The following is a 21473-nucleotide window of genomic DNA, read 5'->3' as shown; positions in this document are numbered from 1 at the left end:
TAACAGATATACAATAATCACACGCCACATAAATACAATATTGTATTCTATTTTTCTTCACCCAGCATTAGTTTGTAAACACGGTCCCATGTTTCTGAAAAGCTGTCAGGTTGGGCCAGGTGCAGTAGCTCATACCTGTAATCCCAGCACTTTGGGAGGCTGAGGCGGGCGGATCACAAAGTCAGGAGATCGAGACCATCCTGGCTAAATGATGAAACCCATCTCTACTAAAAATACAAAAAAATTAGCTGGACATGGTAGCAGGTGCCTGTAATCCCAGCTACTTGGGAGGCTGAGGCAGGAGAATCGCTTGAACCCAGGAGGCGAAGGTTGCAGTGAGCCGAGATCACGCCACTGCACTCCAGCCTGGGGGACAGAGCGAGACTCTGCCTCAAAAAAAAAAAAAAAAAAAAAAAAAAAAAAAAAAAGGTGGGGCCGGGCCCAGTGACTCATGCCTGTAATCCCAGTACTTTGGGAGGCCAAGGTGGGAGGATCACAAGGCTAGGAGTTCGAGACCAGCCTGGCCAACATGGCAGAACCCCATCTCTAGTAAAAATACAAAAAATGGCCAGGTGTGGTGGTGGGCACCTGTAGTCCCAGCTGCTTGGGAGGCTGAGGCAGGATAATTGCTTGAACCCGAGTGGTGGACATTGCAGTGAGCCGAGATCACACCACCACACTCCAGCCCAGGCAATAGTGTGAGACTCCATCTCAAAAAAAGAAACAAAAAAAAAAAACCTGCTATCAGGTTTGACCAGACATGGTAGTTCATACCCGTAATCCCAGCAGTTTGCAAAGCCAAGGCAGGCGGATCACTTGAGGCCAGGAGTTCGAGACCAGCCTGGCCAACATGTCAAAAACCCTGTCTCTACTAACAACACAGAAAATTAGCTAGGCATGATGGCACGTGCCTGTAATTCCAGCTACTCGGGAGGCTGAGCCACGAGAATCACTTGAGCCTGGGAGGCTAAGCCTGCAGTGAGCCGAGATCATGCCACTACATGCCAGCCTGGGGGACAGAGTAAGACTCTGTCTCAAAAAAAAAAGAAAAAAAAGGAAAAAATTATTGTAGAGACAGTCTCACTATGTTGCCCAGGCTAGTCTCAAACTCCTGGGCTCAAGTGATCCTCCCACCTTAGCCTTTCATAGTCCTGGGATTATAGGTGTGAGCCACCGCACCCAGCCTTGAGTGGCATTTTAATTTCCTCCAAAAACTTTTCCTTTGCATTCACCACTCAGCTAACTATTTGACTCAAGAGACCTAGCTTTTGGTCTATCTCATTATTCCCCCATTAAGCTTAATCATTTCTAATGTTTGATTTAAACTGAAAGATGTGCTACTCCTCCTTTCACTTGAACACCTAGAAGACATTTTCAGCTTATTAATTGGCCTAATTTCTTTTGTTGTTGAGACAGGGTCTCCCTCTGTCACCCAGGCTGGAGTGCAGTGGCACAAAAACGCCTCACTGCAGCCTCAACCTCCCAGGCTAAATCAATCCTCCACCTCAGGCTCACGAGTAGCTAGGATCACAGGCATTCACCATCATGCCCAGCTAATTTTTTTATTTTTTAATTTTTATTTATTTATTTATTTATTTTTTTTTTTTGAGATGGAGTCTCGCCCTTTCGCCCAGGCCGGAGTGCAGTGGCGCTATCTCAGTTCACTGCAAGCTTCACCTCCTGGGTTCACGCCATTCTCCTGCCTCAGCCTCCCGAGTAGCTGGGACTACAGGCGCCCACCACCACGCCCAGCTAATTTTTTGTATTTTTAATAGAGACGGGGTTTCACCATGTTAGCCAGGATGGTCTCGATCTTCTGACCTCGTGATCTGCCCGCCTCGGCCTCCCAAAGTGCTGGGATTACAGGCGCGAGCCACTGCGCCCGGCCAATTTTTTTTTTTTTTTTTTTTTTTTGTAGAGATGGGATCTCACTTTGTTGCCTAGGCTGGTCTCAAACTCCTGGGCTCATGCGATCCTCCCACCTTAGCCTCCCAAAGTGCTGGGATTACAGGCATAAAGCATCGTGCCCAGCCTAATTGGCCTAATTTTGATATTGTGTTTCAGGGAATAAGAAGGCCTGAGGAGGGAAAGAGAGATGGGGAATGGGTGGAAGTTCACTATTTTGGCAGAGCACAGCAGCTCATGCCTGTAATCCCAGCACTATAGGAGGCTGAGGCGGAAAGATCGCTTGGGCCCAGGAGTTCCAGACCAGCCTGGCAATATAGTGAGACAAAAAATCATCTCTATAAAAAAAAGTTTAAATTAGCAAAGTGTGGTGGCGTGTGCCTGTAGTCCCAGCTACTTGAAAGGCTGAGACGGAAGGATCGCTTGAGCCCAGGAGGCAGAGGCTGCATGAGTCAAGATTGTGCCACTGCACTCCAGCCTAGGCAACAGAGCGAGAATTTGTCAAAAAAAGGAAGAAGTAGGAAAGAAGGAAGGAAGGAAGGAGAGAGGGAGGGAGGGAAGGAAGGAAGGAAGGAAGGAAGGAAGGAAGGAAGGAAGGAAGGAAGGAAGGAAGGAAGGAGGGAAGGAAGGAAAGAAGGGCAAAAATTCACTCTTACATGAGTGGAATTTATGGTACCCCAAAACGATTACAATGGTAACATCAAAGATTGCTGATCACCAGAACACATATAAAAATAATAACAAAGCTTGAATACTGTGAGAATTACCAAAATGTGGCCCAGAGACAAAGTGAAAAATGATGCTGACAGATTTGTTCCACATGGGGTTGCCACAAACATTTGATGTGTGAAAAACAGTTTCTCAGGGACACTGAGGCTGGAAGGTCACCCGAGCCTAGAGTTCAAGACTGAAATAAGCTATGATCATGCCACTGCACTCCATCCTGGGCAACAGAGCCAGATCCCATCTCTAAAAAAACTAAAAAATAAAAATAAAATACGGTATCTATGAACTACAGTCAAGTGAAGTGCAATAAAACAAGGTATGCCTATATTTCCTTGAGCTAAAGCCCCAGAATGGGACTAGAAACTTAAGGGGTCTGGAACATTCTTACAACTCATACAATGTTTTGTCAAATTGGGACTGAATTACTTTACACCCAGCTTAACTGGGACTCAGAGTTTCAAACATCTTTGGTACTTTCCTGCCCCTCAACATAACAAATTGGGCCATCTAGAGAATTTTTCTTTTCTTTTTAACAACTTTTATAATAAAAAGGGGGTTTATTTTCTGATTATAAAAGTAACATATCTTCATAGTAGAAAATCTGTGGCCGGGCGTGGTGGCTCACACCTGTAATCCCAACACTTTGGGAGGCTGAGGTGGGTGGATCACCTGAGGTCAAGAGTTTGAGACCAGCCTGGCCAACATGGCAGAACCCCATCTCTAGTAAAAATACAAAAATTAGCCGGGTGTGGTGGTGGGCACCTGTAGTCCCAGCTGCTTGGGAGGCTGAGGCAGGTGAATCACTTGAACCTGGGAGGCGGAGGTTGCAGTGAGCTGAGATGGTACCACTGCACTCCAGCCTGAGCAACAGAGCAAGACTCCATCTCAAAAGAAAAGAAAGAAGAAGAAGAAAAGAAAATGTAGGAAGAGACCAGCCGGGGCAATATAGAGACCTCATCTCTACTAAAAATTTAAAAATTAGCAGGTGTAGTGGCATGTGCCTATGGTACCAGCTACTTTGGAGGCAGAGGCAAGAGGATCACTTACACCTGGGAGACTGAGGCTTCAGTGAGCTATGATTGCAACACTGCATTCAGCCTGGGTGACAGAGCAAGACCCTGTCTTAAAAAAAAAAAAAAAAAGAAAGAAAAGAAAAGAAAAAGAAAATTTGGAAAGAACAAAACACAAATAAATTTGAAGCTACCTATAATCCTTCCAAACAATCTTATTTTTCAATTGTAAAATTCATGCATACTCATTGTTTAAAAAGACAAAAGCTTAGGACTTTGTAAAGGTTAAAACCGCAGATCCCACTACATCTCATTTTCCAGAGCCAGCTGCTGTTAAATTCAGTAGATAAACTTCTAGATGTTTTCCACATGCACACAAACGTATTTGTGCATATCCTTTTTTCCTACTTTTTTTAACCAAAATGAAATTCGGAGACACTGTTTTGTCTTGCTCTTTTTCACATAGCTATATACATAGATATACATCATGGACATAAAGGAGTCTTATTTCTTCATGGAAACTGAAAAAAAAACTCCATCCATTATTCAAAGGGACTTGCTAAATGGACAAATCCACTAATAGAGTATGTTTTGTCGCCATGCTGTAGGCATGAGAAACAATGAAAAATTCACCATCTCCCTGAAAACCCTGGGGGAAATAATTTTACCACAGTAATGGAGATGCAAGTCAGCCAGAAGGTGACAGCCAGTGAGTGAGCTAGAAAGGTTTAAGGGGTGGGGCACAGTCTCCTGGAGTCTTCTGGGGTCTCTCGTCTTGGAGGAAGTTCGTACCTTGTAAAATCCCTCCTTCCTGCCTTGGCCTGCCTGGACTGCTCACCTTTCATCAGTCTTTCTGAATTCTAATTGTCCTTCACCCCCGCCTCCTCCAATCAGGCTTTTTTGATTAGTCCAGCCTGTAGAGATTGTCCCTTGCAAAAATCCCCAGAGCCTGTACCTTCTCTTTGTAATGACTCAGTGGGGGAACCTGGGCTTTAGAGTCACTCAGCCTTCTCATGTCTTAGCTCTGAGGCTTCAGACACACCATTGATTCATTCAACAAACATCACCTGAGCATCTCTAGTTCACTGGGTTCTGGAAATACCAAGTACCTGTCCTCAAGTCTCAAGTCTTTTTTTTTGAGACAAAGTCTCACTCTGTCACCCAGGCTGGAATGCAGTGGTACAATCTCGGCTCACTGCAACCTCCGCCTTCAGGGTTCAAGCAACTCTCCTGCCTTAGCCTCCCAAGTAGCTGGGATTACAGGCCCCCATAGACCACACCTGGCTAATTTTTGTATTTTTAGTAGAGACGGGGTTTCACCGTGTTGGCCAGGCTGGTCTTGAACTCCTGATCTCAAATGATCCACCCACCTCAGCCTCCCAAACTGCTGGGATTACAGGCATGAGCCACGGCGCCTGGTCTGTCCTCAAATCTTGTAGGAGACACAGTCCCATAAACAGGCAGTTACAACATGATGTGATCAAAGAAATAAAGACTGTAACATAAGGATATTTTTGGAACACAGAAACATTACCCGACCACTTCCTGAGTATGAGGGAAGGCTGATATGAGAAGAATTAACAAATAAGGCAAAGCCTTACTTATTTATTATTAATAATAATAATTATTATTATTAGGCAGGGTCTCACTCTGTCACCCAGGCTGGAGTGCAGTGGCACAATCAGCCTCAGCCTCACAGGCTCAAGAGATCTTCCTGCCTCAGCCTCCCAAGTGGCAGGGACCTCAGGCATGCTCCACCATGCACGGCTAATTTTTTAACTTTTAGTAGAGACGAGGCCTCACTTGTTGCCCAGGCTTGTCACAAACTCCTGGACTCAAGCGATCCTTCTGCCTTGGCCTCCCAAAGTCCTGGGATTACAGGTGTGAGCCATCACCTGGCCTCATTCATTATTATATGGGGAAAAAAATACCGATCTTCCAGAGTTTTAATGAGATTAAATGAAAGTACATAGCAAAAGTGCTTAGTACAGGATCTAGCATTTCACAGGTGATTGTTGAAGGATATCTACTGTTATTCTCACTCACTGGCAATTTGTCCAGCCTAGCTGCCTATTTTGAACTACTGTTTATATATTGCAGCATTAATTTAACCCTTCACAAAGTGAGTCTTTTATCTCCCAACTACATTGTGATCCCTTCCGGTCCTCAAGCTGCATTTCATTTTTCCTTCTGTATGTATTCCTGGTGGGTACTGGGATAGTGTTGATTTCACTTTATTTGTTCAGATCTATCTGGAATAGGCTGTAAGGCTGTGTTCATACACTACTGGGGATGTAGGAAGGGAGGGCTTGTGAAAAATAGAAATCCCTGTGACCTGACCCCCCAAAATTCTGATTTGGTAGGTCTGGGGTGGGGCCCTAGAATCTGCATTTTGACAAATTCCCAGTGATTGTACTGCTCAGCAGACTTGAGAAGCTCTAGGCCAGGGGATGTAGGCAAGAAGGACCAAGTGGCTTCTCCAGGCCCCCGCTTAACTCCCTTTCCCATTGATTTCCTTCTGCACGGTCAGAGCTGTTTTTTCCTTAGTTGCTACTCTTCCAAGGTCAGTGTCCAAGGCAGGATGGGAGTGGTGGGGCTACGGGAAAGGATGACATTGGCACTCAGCTGACTGACTCAGCCATGCTCCCACCCCTTCCCTAGCGTCTAAGTGTACATCTGACCCTCCACCTTCCATCCACCCATGCCCACCTCTTCCCCTCTTCTCCTGGGTTTACCTATTTGTTCAGACCCTCATTGAGAACCTCCCCGGAGGGGTGAATGAACTCAAACTGCCTCCATATCACAGTGAAGTTTTATGAGGCAATAGAACCAATAGAACAACTATACCCCAATAGAGATAAAGAAGAGCCCAAGGCTAATTCCCCTGGGCCACCCCAGCTTTCCACCTGAACTCTGGCCCCTGCCTCAGCCAGCTACCATTATTCTCAGAGTAATGCCTGGAGAAGGGGGTGGGAATACAGGTTCTTGAGTCCATGGGTGAGGAGGAGCCCTGGGCACCCTCCTATTCTCTCCATCCCCAGGACCTTACAGGTCTTGCATAGAGTAAGTGAACTATCAGAGTTATCAATTCCTTGATTAAACTCCCCTTCCTCTTTCCTCCACTAAGATCTGAAATACTAGTTGGCATCGATCCCTAGAATGTCAGAGCTAACTGGAACCTCTGAGAACAATATTTTCCCATGATGATACTTCTAGTTTTACTCTCAAGAATCAAAGACCAGGAGTTTGAGATCAGTGTGGCCTACATAGTAAGACCCTGGCTCTAAAAAAATTAAAAAACAATTAGCCAGGCATGGTGGCTTGCGCCTGTAGTCCTAGCTACTGAGGAGGCTGAGGTGGGAGGACCACTTGAGTCCAGGAGTTTGAGGCTACAGTGAGCTATGATTGTGCCACTACAATCCAGCCTGGGTGACAGAATGAGACCCCAACTCATAAAAAAAAAAAAAAAAAGGCCAGGCGCAGTGGCTCACTCCCGTAATCCCAACACTTTGGGAGGCTGAGGTGGGAGGATCACCTGAAGTCAAGAGTTCTAGACCACCCTAACCAACATGGCGAAACCCCGTCTCTACTAAAAATACAAAAATTAGCCAGGCATGGTGGCGGGTGCCTGTAATCCCAGCTACTCGGGAGGCTGAGGCAGGAGAACTGCTTGTACTCGGGAGGCGGAGGTTGCAGTGAGCTGAGATCGCGCCTTTGCACTCCAGCCTAGGAGACAGAGTGAGACTCCATCTCAAAAAAAAAAAAAAAAAAAAAGTCAAAGACTAAGATAAGAAAATCCAGTTGGCACTTTGTTTATCCACAATGAGACACGAAAGAGACAGAGACTCTAGGCACAGGCTGCCTAGGTTTGGATCCCAGCTCTGTCACTTACTGGTTCTGTGGCCTTGGGCACCTTATTTATTTTTTTGTGTCTCAGTTTTCTCATCTGCAAAATCTGGATAATAATGGTGCCTATCTGAAGGGGATGTTACTAATGTTAAGTGAGTTAAGCCAGGGGTGGTGGCTGTCACCTGTAGTCTCAGTGACTCAGGAGGCCAGAGGCCAGGAATTGGAGACCAGCCTGGGCAGCACAGCAAGAACTTGTCCCTAAAAAAAAAACAAACAGAAAACCTTAGCTAGGCATGGTGGCCTGTGTCCGTAGTCCCCCTGCTACTCGAGGGGCTAAAAGAAGGATCGTTTGAGCCCAGGAGTTCAAGGCTGCAGTGAGCTATGTTTGTGCCACTGCACTACCTCCTGGGTGACAGAGCAAGACTTGACTCTAAAATAAATAAATAGGCCAGGCACAGAGGCTCATGCCTGTAATCCCTCCTCTTTGGGAGCCTGAGGTGGGAGATTTGCTTGAGCCCAGGAGTTTGAGATGAGCCTGGGCAACATAGGGAGACCCCATCTCTACAAAAAATAAAATAAAGTAAATCAACTGGGCATGGTGGCATGTGTCTGTAGTCCCAGCTAGTCAGGAGACTGAGGTGGGAAGATCACTTGAGCGTAGGAGGGAAGGCTACAGTGAGCCATGATCATGCCGCTGCACTGCAGCTTGGGCAACAGAGAGAGATTCTGTCCAAAAATAATAATAATAATAAAATAAATAAATAAATAAGATAAAATAAAATAAATAAATGAGTTCATTTTTGTAAAGTACTTTTCGCAGCACCTGGCACAGAGTATATCAGAGTGTGTTAACTGAGTGTGTTAAGTAACTATTAGGGAAGGCTGGCCGTGCAGCTTCCACGATGCTCTGTCCAATTCCCAGCTTTGCAGTGTTAATCATTTCCCTCATCTCCAAGTGTCAGATGTACTAGCATTCAGCCCTTCTTCTTGTCTTTTCTCTGAGCACTCATTCCCTTGGTGATTTCATCCAGCCAATAGCTTTAAATATCATCTTTTGCTGATGACTCTAGTTTTTTTCCTCCATCTCAGATCTCTACTCTGAACTTAGTATATCCAACTGCCTGCCTAACAGCTCCACTCTATGCTTTATGCCATTTCTAACTGACATCCAAAAGTCCTGTTCTGCCCTCAACAAAACTTGCTTCCCCCATGGAGCATCTCAGTTGATGGAAAATACTGAGAGCCAGGATCTAACATGGACCTGCAATGCGCCAAGTCCTGTGCTAAATGCTTTACATAAATTATCATCCTATCCTCCCAACCAGTCTTGTATGTCAGTCCTGATATTACCCCCATCATGTAGATGAGGAAACAGAGGCTCAGAAATAACATGGCCAGGTGGTAAGCGGAGGAGGATGTCTGGCTACAGGTCCTGCACTCTTGTCCACTAACTAAAAGGAACAATTTGATTACATGCAGCCTTCAGAACCAATCAGGGTCTTGGAGACTGATTGCTCCTTTGGTACTTAGTGAATGACCGCAAAGCACCAGACACCATGCTAAGCACTCAACACATGGCATCTCTGTTAATCCATGCAACAAACTTCTAAGAGGGCTGTAATAATCCCTACTTACAGAAAAGAAAGTCTAAGTTCAGAAAGGTTAGGCGACTTGTCCAAGGTTACACAACCAGTCATTGATTAAGTTTGGATAGGAATTCAGTTTTTTCTGAACTAAGTGGTACTTGCTACCACCATGCATCCTGCTGGCTGTCTGATCCAGCAGTGGAATGCCAGTCTGTTAAGTTACAATGAGGGCCAGGCGGGCACGGTGGCTCATGCCTGTAATCCCAGCATTTTGGGAGGCTGAGGTGGGTGGATCATCCGAGGTCAGGAGTTCAAGACCAACCTGGCCAACATGGTGAAACCCCATCTCCACTAAAAATACAAAAATTAGCCAGGCATGGTGGCACGTGCCTGTAATCCCAGCTACTCAGGAGGCTGAGGCAGGAGAATTACTTGAGCCCAGGAGGCAAAGGTTGCAGTGAGCTGAGATTGTGTCACTGCACTCCAGCCTGGGAGACAGAGTGAGACTCGGTCTCAAAAAAAAAAAAAAAAATTACAATGAGAACTGTAAGTCATATATTCATCATTTCATTCATTCAATAAGTACTTACTAGCACAAGGCTATGTGTTAGGGGATGGAGATACACAGCAGAAGACAAAATTGTCTCACCCCATTGAATGAAGCTTCCAGCTTTGCAGCTCATCAATTTTCCCCAGTTCATCCCCTACTCAGCCTCATCTGCTTTCCTATCCAGCCCATGGATGTATCCCTCCTCTGCCAGGACCCTCAATGTCCTTCCGCCACATTGGCTTCCCAGGCCCCATCCTTACACACAAGAAAGCATTTGTCCTTCTACCTCCCATCTGCAGGACTTACACCTGCAGCCAGAAGAAGTGGCGCAATTGGGGAGGAGGGTAACACCACCTCAAGTTCATGACCCTCCCTCAGCAGGGCTTTGGGATACTCACTGGTTCTTTCCTCTTCTTGTTGGATGAATCCCACCCCATTCCTCACAACAGCAGCTGGTTTGAAATAACCTTTACCTTCTTATCAAGTCTCCTACAAAATTCCCACCACCTCCACTTCCCCAGTTCTAATTCCTCATGCCTTTACTTCTTTTTTTCTTTTTTTTTTTTTTTTTGACAAGGTCTCGCTCTGTCACCCAAACTGGAGTACAGTGGCAAAATCATGGCTCACTGCCACCTCAACCTCCTGGGCTCAGGCAATCCTTCTGCCTCAGTCTCCCAAAGTTTTGGGATTACAAGTGTGAGCCACCATGCCTGGCCACCGTCACCTTTTTTTTTTTTCTCTGAGACAGAGTTTCACTCTTTTTACCCAGGCTGGAGTGCAGTGACATGATCTCGGCTCACTGCAACCTCTGCCTCAAGGGTTCAAGTGATTCTCCTGCCTCAGCCTCCCTAGTAGCTGGGATTACAGGCACCTGCCAACACACCCGGCTAATTTTGTATTTTTAGTAAAGACGGGATTTCACCATATTGGTCAGGCTGGACTCGAACTCCTGACCTCAGGTGATCCACCCACCTCGTCCTCCCAAAGTGCCGGGATTACAGGTGTGAGCCACTGCGCCTAGCCCACCATCACTTTTAATGGCCATATTGTAATCCATTGTACAGACATATCACAACTTACTCAGCCATTCTCCTTTTGTTGGACAGTGAGGTTAGGAAAATAAAATTGTATACATCAATAGGAAACACCACAACATGGGGAAAACAAAAACAATAGCATTATTCAAAACTATGTGTTAACATGAACAGTACTATTTGAGGCAACTGGGATACAGCTGAAGTTCCACTGGATGGCCATGGGTCACAAACTAGTGGAGGATAGTGACCTCTGAGATGGTGACCAGGGACAAGCTGGGAAGTTCTGCAGGGCAGCCACCTTACTGGGAACAGTATCTGCCAGACAGGGAAAACCTTTATTTTCTGCTTCTGTTTTGTGTCTCTGCCTGTTCCACAACCCACTTTTGAGTTGAGTTGATGGGATTTCTTTCTTTCTTTCTTTCTTTCTTTCTTTCTTTCTTTCTTTCTTTCTTTCTTTCTTTCTTTCTTTCTTTCTTTCTTTTTATAGAGACAGGGTCTCCCTATGTTGCCAATGCTGGTCTTGAACTCCTGGGCTCAAGTGATCCTCCTGCCTCAGCCTCCCAAACAGTTGGGATTACAGGCATAAGACACTGCACCTGGCCAGTTGATGAAATTTCTGACTGTTGTAGACAAGGTCCTTTGAGTCACAAGTCAAGAAATCCACTTGAGGCCAGGCATGGTGGCTCATGCCAGCCACATTGGGTGGCTGAGACAGGAGGATCACTTGAGTCCAGAAGTTCGAGACCAGCATGGGCAACACAGGGAGACCCCATCTCTACAAAATTAAAAAGAAAAAGAAATCCACTTGAGGCCAGGTGTGGTGACATACATCTGTAATCCCAGCACTTTGGGAGGCTGAGGTGAGAGGACTGCTTGAGGCCAAGAGTGCAAGACCAGCCTGAGCAACATAGCAAGACTGTGTCTCTACAAAAAATTTAAAAAATTAACCAGGCGTGGTGGCACGTGCCTGTAATCCCAGCTAATAGGGAGGCTGAGGCTGGAGGATCACTTGAGCCTAGGAGTTCAAGGCTGCTATGAGTTATGATTACACCACTGCACTTCATCCTGGGTGACAGAATGAGACCCTGTAATAAAAATTATAAGAGAGAGGAAAGAAAGAAAGAAAGAAAGAAAGAAAGAAAGAAAGAAAGAAAGAAAGAAAGAAAGAAGGAAGGAAGGAAGGAGAAAGAAAGAAAGAAAGAAAAGAAAGAAAGAAAGAAAGAAAGAAAGAAAGAAAGAAAGAAAGAAGAAAGAAAGAAAGAAAGATAAAGGCAGGCAAAACCTACCTGAGCTAGCTTAGGTTAAAAAATAAGAAAGGTGATTTATAAAGTTGAACCATCAGCATGTATAACTGCTGATATTTGACCTTTTTGACCTATAAAAACAACAATTTCAGATGGTGCAACCTAATATTCTAACAATGCAGAAGGATCTCAAGGAGCCCAGGGATAGCACACAAAGTCTAGGTTCATGAGGAACTAGAACCAGAATCTGAAAAACGTCAGGAACCCTTCCCTCCCTTCTTCTACCCCACACCTTTCCTTTCTGTGTCTGTTTCATTCTCTGCAGGTCTCCTTTCCGGCTCACCCATGTGCACGCAGACAACACAGCTCTCAGAACCTGAGTCAGAAGAGAAATAATCTGATTGGCCTATCCTGAGTCAAGTGGGCATCTCTGGTCCAATCAGCTCTGTGCAGGGAGGCAGCGCTCTTCATAGCAGCGCTCTTAATTGCAAGCAATGGAAACTGATTTGAGCAAAAAAGAAATTTATCAAAAGGTTATCGACTGGATCACAGACTTTTCAGGCTTGGAAAACAGACAGAGACAGGACAGGACAAACAGCTAGAACCATAGCCACAATCACATCACAGAAATGATTTTGTAAGGATTCTGCTGCCAAAGGCTGGACTGGGCAATTTGCACCCCTATCAAGGGTAGCACTGCATGCGGACACTGCAGCCACCATTCCCCTGGGCATAGAATATGGCCACCACCACCAGAATGGATTATCTTGTCCCTGCTTATTTGTATCATGAGCTGCAGAGGCTGAGCCCACCTCATGGCCATGCACCCTCATTGCCATCAGGCGACGGGACAAACGGGACATGAGTACTGGCCTTTTCAGCTTTGTACTAGAAGGTGGGCCCACCTTTCATTGGGCCACATGTAGTGGAAAGCTCTCTAAACATAGAAAAGGGTACAGATGCTTGATCCCACCAAAAGCGTCATGTGGTACCAACCATCTCGACCGTGAGGGCCAGCTGCTCTGGGTGGACAGTTCTTGAAGAAGGGACTGTGGGCTGGATAGGTGCCCAAAGAGTGTCCGTGACAGTTACCTCTCCCCAAAGATTCTACCCAGCTCATGTGCCTTCTATGAAATCTTTCCTGCTCCCAATCCATCCCATCCTGGCTCTTTTCCACTTAGAACTTGCATAGGAGGGCTGGACGTAGTGGCTCACACCTGTAATCCTAGCACTTTGGGAGGCCGAGGCGGGCAGATCACTTGAGGTCAGCAGTCCAAAACCAGCCTGGCCAACATGCTGAAACCCTGTCTCTACCAAAAATATTTTTAAAATTAGCCAGTTGTGGCCGGGCGCAGTGGCTCACGCCTGTAATCCCAACACTTTGGGAGGCTGAGGCAGGCGGCTCACAAGGTCAGGAGATCGAGACCAGCCTGGCTAACACGGTGAAACCCTGTCTCTACTAAAAATACAAAAAAATTAGCCAGGCGTGGTGGTGGGTGCCTGTAGTCCCATCTACTCAGGAGGCTGAGGCAGGAGAATGGCGTGAACCCGGGAGGCGGAGCTTGCAGTGAGCAGAGATCATGCCACTGCACTCCAACCTGGGCGACAGAGTGAGACTCCATCTCCAAAAAATAAAAATAAAAATTAGCCAGTTGTAGGGCCAGATGCAGTGGCTCATGCCTGAAATCCCAGCACTTCGGAAGGCTGAGATGGGCAGGTCATGAGGTCAGGAGATGGAGACCAACCTGGCTAACATGGTAAAACCCCATCTCTAGTAAAAATACAAAAAATTAGCTGGGCATGGTGGCGGGTGCCTGTAGTCCCAGCTACTTGGGAGGCTGAGGCAGGAGAATCGCTTGAACCCAGGAGCCAGAGGTTGCAGTGAGCCGAGACTGTGACACTGCACTCCAGCCTGGGCAACAGAGCGAGACTCCATCTCAAAAAAGAAAAAGAAATTAGCCAGTTGTGTGGTGGCAGGCGCCTGTAATCCCAGCTACTCAGGAAGCTGAGGCAGGAGAATAGCTTGAACCCAGGAGGCGGAGGTTACAGTGAGCTGAGATCACACCATTGCACTACAGCCTGGGTGATAAGAGGGAGACTGCATCTCAAAAAAATAAAAATAAAAAAAAAATAACTTGCATAGGAAGGCACAGGATGAAATTGTTGTTGTTGTTTTTCTATCTGAGATATAAGCAGCTGGAAGGCAGGAAGCCTGCCTTATGTTTCTGTTTGGCCTGTGCAGGGCAGGGCCTATAACTGTGCGGTGTCTATACCTGGGCCTTTACATACTTGTTGGTCGGCTCAGGCATCAGCCAAGGCTTTTACAGATCTAAGTAGCAGACACTGACTCTTGGTGACAAACCAAAAGATAAAATTTTTGGAAACATATGGAGTAACTCATAGAAGGGATGAAAAAGCTCCACCACCAGGCCTCCAGATAGCACATAGCACCAGGAAGCAAGAAGGAAGGGACAGTCCCTGGGGCACTGCCAACCCATTGATTACCTTCAACAATCCTTCATCCTTATAGTACTGCACTCATGACTCAAAGTCCCAGCTTGGACAGTTACAGGCTCTGTCACTTGGACAAGTCACTTAACCTCTGTACTTGGGTGTCCTCGTTGACAGAATAGAGCTAAAAATAAAGCCCACTTCCTTAACTGGCAATGGGAGGGTTGGATGCTCAGTACATGAAGACCCTTAGAAAGGGGGCCAGCACCTAGCAAGCACTTCATAAATATCAGCTACTAAAAAATACCAGGAGAGAAAGCCCAATGGGCTAAGCCGAGGGCATGTATTCCCTCTGGGGGTGGGTGAGGCCGGTGGAGGCTCTTAACTGACAGTCCCACAGAGACCCACATGCAGCAGTATCTTCAAGAAGCAGCTCTCCAAGAAACACAGAAGTACACTGACAGAACAAGGGGGAAAGGATACTGGGCAGGCAAGAACATAAGTGCCCATGATGACTTCTCAGCTCCCCAGGACAGAAAAAGGGTCCGACTCCAACATCTACAGGTTTGATCTAGGGCAGTGGCTGGGAAGAAGGAAGAAGATTGAGAGGCATGTCTAACAACATCCAAGCAACCTCCCTACCAAAGCAGCCCATGACCCTTGAAAGATATTGCTTCAGAAGAAAGTCAGATGGCAAAAGGTCGTCCAGCTCCCATGCAATCATTCATTGCCCCCTCTCCTGCCGCTGGCAAACCGTGATTAATTCCTGTGGCAGCCGCAGAAATCATTCCTAATGAATTTCTAATGAACTCATTTGGTGTTAATGCGGTGTGTAATTCTGCAGGACACTCGTTGTAATTTAGCCTTATTAAATCTCTAGTTATTGGGAACTACTATTGCTCTAAGCTCATAAGCAGGAGAAAAGTAATTATGCAGAGCAAGTGGTTAAATTATGAAAAGGATTGGACATTCTGAGAAGGCTGAGACGTGGCTGCTCCTGTGTTTTCTCCCTGGGGTGCACTGCTCTACAAAGGTGAGCAGGCTGTGCAGGTCTTCGAGCTGAGGCAAGAATGCCCACCTTGACTTCTGTTCTGCAGTGTTAGAGCTGTGCAGGCTGCCCCTGTGTTCTGGTATTTTTAAGGGCCAACCAAAGGTGGCCTTGTCCCCAAATGATCTGCCCCACTTGCCCACTGCTTGGGCCTGAATTTCCACCATAGGGATAGATTCCTTCATGTTTGAGGTGCTGTTCCAGGTTGAAAGGTAACTTGTACCACAGTTCAGAGAGCAGTCACTGATAGGTTATCTCATCTGATGATCACAGCTTCCCAATTATTGTCCTTAAAACCCTTTGACAGATAAGGAGATTAAAGTTCACAGAGGTGAAGCCACTGGGCTCCCAAGGTCATCACTGGGCGCCAGAACTAGGAACAGAGCCCATATCTCCTGGTAACCAGGTGAATTCTCTTTCCAGCTTACCTGTCATTTATTGCCTGCTGTGTTTTTCATGCATATGTGACTCATGCTTCCACCTAGATCACATGTTTCTTGAGGTCAGAGCCCTTTCTGTGATCTGCTTTACCTGTTTGACTTGCCTTGGTACAGACGATGGAGCTGCAAGACTCCCCTGGTCAGATCAGGTCGGGTCTCCTGAAGACACCAGGAGGATTCTACTGTGCACAGGTTGATTGTATGTCTCCTTTTCCCACTTCTTCCTGAAATTTTCTTATTATACTTTTGATTAAAATGTATGTCTTAGGTTGCTTTCTGTTGCTACAGCTGAATACCTGAGACTGTATATATACACATAGAAAAAGGCTGGATGCAGTGGCTCATGCCTGTACTCCCAGCACTTTGAGAGGACAAGGCTGGGGGATCGCTTCAGGCCAGGAGTTTAAGACCAGCCTAGGCAACATAGTGAGACCCCCGTCTCTAAAAATAAAAGAAAAGGAAAAAAAAACAAAAAAGACAATGATTTATTGTAGTTTTGGAGACTGGGAAGTCCAAGGTCTAGGGGGCACAGCTGGTGAGAGGCTTCTTGCTGGTGGGGACTCTCTGTAGAGTACCAAGACGGTACAGAGCATCACATGGCAAGGGGAGCTCACTGAGAGCCAAACTGGCTTTATTTATTTATTTTAATTTTTTGAGACAGGGTCTCACTTTATCACCCAGGCTGGAGTGCATGGGGCAATCACTGTTCACTGAACCCTCAACCTCCCAGGCTCAAATAATCCTCCTGCCTCAGTCCCCCAAGTAGCTAGGAATACAGGTGTGGGCCACCACACCCGACTAATTTTTGTTTTTTTTTTTTGTGGAGAGAGATTTCACCATGTTGCCCAGGCTGATCTCAAACTCCTGGGCTCAAGTGATTTGCCTGCCTTGGCCTCCCAATGTTCTGGGATTATAGGCATGAGCCACCACACCAGACCTTTATTTATTTCTGAGAAAGGGTCTTGCTCTGTTGCCCAGATCAGAGTGCAGTGATGCAAAGATGGTTCACTGCAGCCTCAGCCTCTGGAGTAGCTGGGACAACAGGTGTGAGCCACCACACTTGACTAATTTTTTTTTTTTTTTTTTTTTTTTTTAGAAATGGGGTCTCCCTGCTGGGTGCAGTGGCTCACGCCTGTAATCGCAGCACTCTGGGAGGCCGAGGCAGGCAAATCACAAGGTCAGGAGTTCGAGACCAGCCTGGCCAACATGGTGAAACCCCGTCCCTACCAAAAATACGAAAAATTAGCTGGGTGTAGTGGCAGGCACCTGAAATCCCACCAACTTGGGAGGCTGAGGCAGGAGAATCACTTGAATCCGGGAGGCAGAGGTTGCAGTGAGCCGAGATCACACCACTGCACTCCAGCCTGGGCAACAGAGTGAGACTCCCTGAAAAAAAAAAAAAAAAAAGAAAGAAAGAAAAAAAGAAATGGGGTCTCCCTATGTTGGCCAGGTTCGTCTTGCATGCCTGGCCTCAAGCAATGCTCCTGCTTTGGCCTCCCAAAGTTCTGAGATTATAGGCATAAGCCACGGTGCCTGGCTCCCACTCTCATGATAACTAATCCACTCTTATGATAACCCATTAATCCTTTAATTTATTAGTGGATTAATTCATTAATGAGGGCAGAGTCTTCATGATCCTATCACCTCTTGCTATGGTTACAAGGGGTAGTAAGCTTCAACATGAGATTGAAGGGGACAAACATTCAAACCATTGCAATGTAGATTCAACTTTTTTCTTTTTTTTTAAGAGACAGCATCTTGTTCTGTTCACCCAGGCTGGAATGCAGTGGCATGATTTTAGCTCACAACAGCCTCAAACTCCTGGGCTCAAGCGATCCTCCCACCTCAGCCTCCCAAGTAGCTAGGATGAAAGGCATGCACCACCTCACCTGACTAATTTTTTTTTTAGACAAACGATCTAGTTATATTGCCCATGATGGCCTTAAACTCCTGGCTTCAAGCAGTCCTCTTGCCTCAGCCTTTCAAAGTGCTCAGATTACAGGCATGAGCCATTGAGCCCAGCCTTAAACTTTAAAAATAATTTAAAATCATTTTCTTCTGATGATAAAAGTAACATAAAATTCAGAAAAATGCATAAAATTCAGAAATTTTTTACATAAAATTGAGAAAAAATGCAGAAAAGTCTAAAGAAGATAAAGATGGCCGGGCACGGTGGCTCACTCCTGTAATCCCAGCACTTTGAGAGGCCAAGGCGGGCAGATCACCTGAGGTCAGGATTTCGAGACCAGCCTGGCCAACATGGTGAAACTCCGTCTCTACTAAAAATACAAAAATTAGCTGGGTGTGGTGGCAGGCGCCTGTAATCCCAGCTACTGGGGAGGCTGAGGCAGGAGAATTGCTTGAACCCGGGAGGCGGAGGTTGCAGTGAGCCGAGATCATGCCATCGCACTCCAGCCTGGGGGACAAAAGCGAGACTTCATCTCAAAAAAAAAAAAAAAAAGGAGGTAAAGATGACCTACAATCCCGTCTCTCATACGTAACTATTGCTTAACAGTTGGTGTGTATTTACTTCCAGACCTTATTATATGCACATATAAATATACATACAAACATTTTATCCAAAATGGGAACATACCATATGTACTGTTTTGGAAATACTTTTTATTAAACTTGGAAACATGACATTTTTGAAAGATGATTTACACTGTTGAATAATAAATACAAACTAATTTAGCAAGAATGTCCTTGGTAACTCCTCTCTGTTATAAAAAAGAAACAAAAGAAGGGTAATTTAGAGGAGAAAACCTAAATAACCCCACACAAAAGCCAGAAAGAAAATTTGACTATTGCTACCTTGTCTCCTAAAATGTCTTGGTTATCCATTTAATTTGGGTGTTTGGCATGAAAAAGCTGATGGATGGAAGTGCAGGCCTGGGAGCAAAGTCATGTGACCCTGGGAGTCGGATGAATGGACTGGGCCATGGGAGTTTAGGGGTAAATCTAGGTTCATGGCCCTTGCCCATTTCCCTACCTCATCTTCTGTCATATCCTCAGTTTCTGCTGCAAACTCATTTCCACTGGAATCCCCTAAACTCACTGTGCTATTTTGCATTTCTTTGCCTTTGCACTTTTCCTTCTACCTAGAATGCCCAGTGGCATAAATGGGAAAAAAATTGACTTTCATGCAACGTCTAACTCAATTATTTGCCTATGAGGAAAACAAAAAGAGCTGTTTGAAGGGCAAAGTAGGTTTTTCATCTGTACAGAAGAAGGTCCTGGGGTAGGTGAGAGTAAGGTTTTTTTCACCTTTGAAGGTGGAAACACTCTAATCACAGCTTGCCTTGGTGCTGTGTCTAGCATCCATGACCCAGGTGCTGCCATGCATGTCCAAGCCACCCTGGACTTGACCTCCTCACTCCTCAGTGGTGTTCTGGTCTGTAAGTCCCTCTCCTAACTATTTCCTGAACTTCCTTCAGTCCCGGGTGCTCATAGCCAAGCAGCCCTCAGAGCTGTGGGTATGCACTTTGTGGCTGTTTAGACGTGGGTAGGAAAAAATAATGTTGCCATCGATGTAACCAGTATGTGTGGCTCCGTGTAGAAATGCATACTGCCCATGTGCATTTATGTCTGTTGTACTATACATAGATTTGCATGCATGTATGAAACATGATGTATATGTGTCCTTCTATCTGTGTACCTAGGAGGATGTATACTTTTCTCTGTGTATATTAAGTTTGAATCACTGCAGATACATGTAGAATATTATGTGGGTTTTTTTGCTTTTTTGTTTTTTTTGAGACAGAGTCTTGCTCTGTCGCCCAGGCTGGAGTGGAGTGGCATGATCTCAGCTCACTCCAGCCTCTGCCTCCCGGGTTCAAGCGATTCTCTTGCCCCAGCCTCCCAAGTAGCTGGAATTACAGGCACGCATCATGCCCCGCTAATTTTTTGTATCTTTAGTAGAGATGGAGTTTCATCACGTTGGCCAGGTTGGTCTCGAACTCCTGACCTCATGATCTGCCCTCCTCGGCTTCCCAAAGTTGGGATTACAGGCATGAGCCACTACGCCCGGCCTGCTTTTATTGTACATACACGTAAAGCAGCGTGCACATGTGCTCAGCTGTGACTTTCTATATATGGCTCTAGTTGTTTATATACAGATATATGGATATGTATATGTGAGATAATGTGAGATAATGGAAGGAGGGTATCGGTTTGCTGCCTTAGGCTACAAGGAAAGAAAAAGAAAAGAAAGAAAAGAAAAGAAAAAAGAAAAGAGACCTTGAACAATAAATCAAGTTAATATCTCTCATGACTAGAATTCCAGACATGGGAAGGGAGGACTCTCAAGTTGACTGATTGTGTGGATCAGTAACGGCATTAGAAGCCCTGGGTCATTTCCACTTCTCCACTCTGCTTAATTCTGCATCCTCAAGGTCACGAAATGGCTGCAGCATTTCCATACCCCACACTCTCACATTACAGAATCCAATGACAGGTAAACGAGTCTTCACTTCTGAGATGACTTTCTTAAGAATGAGGAAAATTTCACAGAAGCCCCAAGCCAACTTCTTTCCAAATGTCATTGGCTAGAACGTGGTCACATAGCCCAAAGGTAAACCAATCTCCATCAGAGGGACTAAGACCACCAGGGTTGGCTTAGACTAATGAAGGTCCCTCTCCTGGAGCAGGGGTTGGAGTCAGCCTTTCAGAACACAAGGTTGCTAGGAGAAATGGGCATCTGACAGAGTTCGTCAGGAAGGGGGAAGCCAGCAGCACTTGTGATAAAGGAGTGTGCACATGTGTGCAGGCATGTCTGTTTATAAGTGTACATGACTTTGAACATGTATGAACATGCAAATATGTAATGTGTGGGGGTATTTCAGTTGCTTTTTTTTTTTTTTTTTTTTTGAGATGAAGTCTTGCTCTGTCACCCAGGCTAAAGTGCAGTGGTGCGATCTCGGCTCACTGCAACCTCTGCTTCCTGCTGAGAGAGCAAATCCCGGCCAAGATGACAATCTAATCATTAATGGTATCTTGTCTTTGACTGGGAGGCCTTGGGTCCCATGCCAGATGGAAGACTCAGCCCTTATCATAACTCTGCCAAAACCACAATACTGGCAGTGGGAGACGAGACTACCACATATATTTTTTTTAATTCTCTGAGAGACTTTCAGTTTTGGGCTTCTCTATCTGAGGCACCACTGGTCCCCAAAAAGCCAGTGGAAAACCTTAGCTGTTATGCCCCCTTTCTTTCCAACCCCCAGACCATCCCTACCTATGGAGCTGGAGACCTCGGGACAGTATTTCTCAGAAAGCAGGAAGCCTGAGCTCAAGGCTGCTAGCAGGGTGAGGCTTCCTACCTTGGATAGGCCCTGAGCACTTGGCTTCTTTCCCTCTCCACAGCAGTGTGTTTCCCAGTAAAGAAAATAGGATGCGGCCGTGCGCGGTGACTTACACCTGTAATCCCACCCAGCACTTTGGGAGGCCGAGGGGGGTGGATCACCTGAGGTAAGGAGTTCGAGACCAGCCTTCCCAACATGGCGAAACCCCGTCTCTACTAAAAATACAAAAAATTAGTCGGGCTTGGTGGCGGGCGCCTGTAATCCCAGCTACTCGGGAGACTGAGGCAGGAGAATTGCTTGAACCTGGGATGCGGAGGTTGCAGT

General features: G+C 45.9%; 1 protein-coding gene across 1 annotated transcript in view; it reads right to left on the bottom strand.

The window, feature by feature from the left end:
• FABP6 (fatty acid binding protein 6) overlaps window positions 1–21473 on the bottom strand; it is a 51902-nt gene that overhangs the window by 13194 nt on the left and 17235 nt on the right. The window contains exon 3 of the mRNA XM_031011275.3: window positions 12200–12283. Within this exon, the coding sequence (XP_030867135.3) occupies window positions 12200–12283 (84 nt within the window). The remainder of the gene's footprint in view (window positions 1–12199; window positions 12284–21473) is intronic.

Source organism: Gorilla gorilla, chromosome 4, assembly GCF_029281585.2.
Source record: "Gorilla gorilla gorilla isolate KB3781 chromosome 4, NHGRI_mGorGor1-v2.1_pri, whole genome shotgun sequence".
Lineage (NCBI taxonomy): Eukaryota > Metazoa > Chordata > Mammalia > Primates > Hominidae > Gorilla > Gorilla gorilla.
The sequence above is the reverse complement of the archived record's forward strand: the minus strand, read 5'-3'. Positions and strand labels throughout refer to the sequence as shown.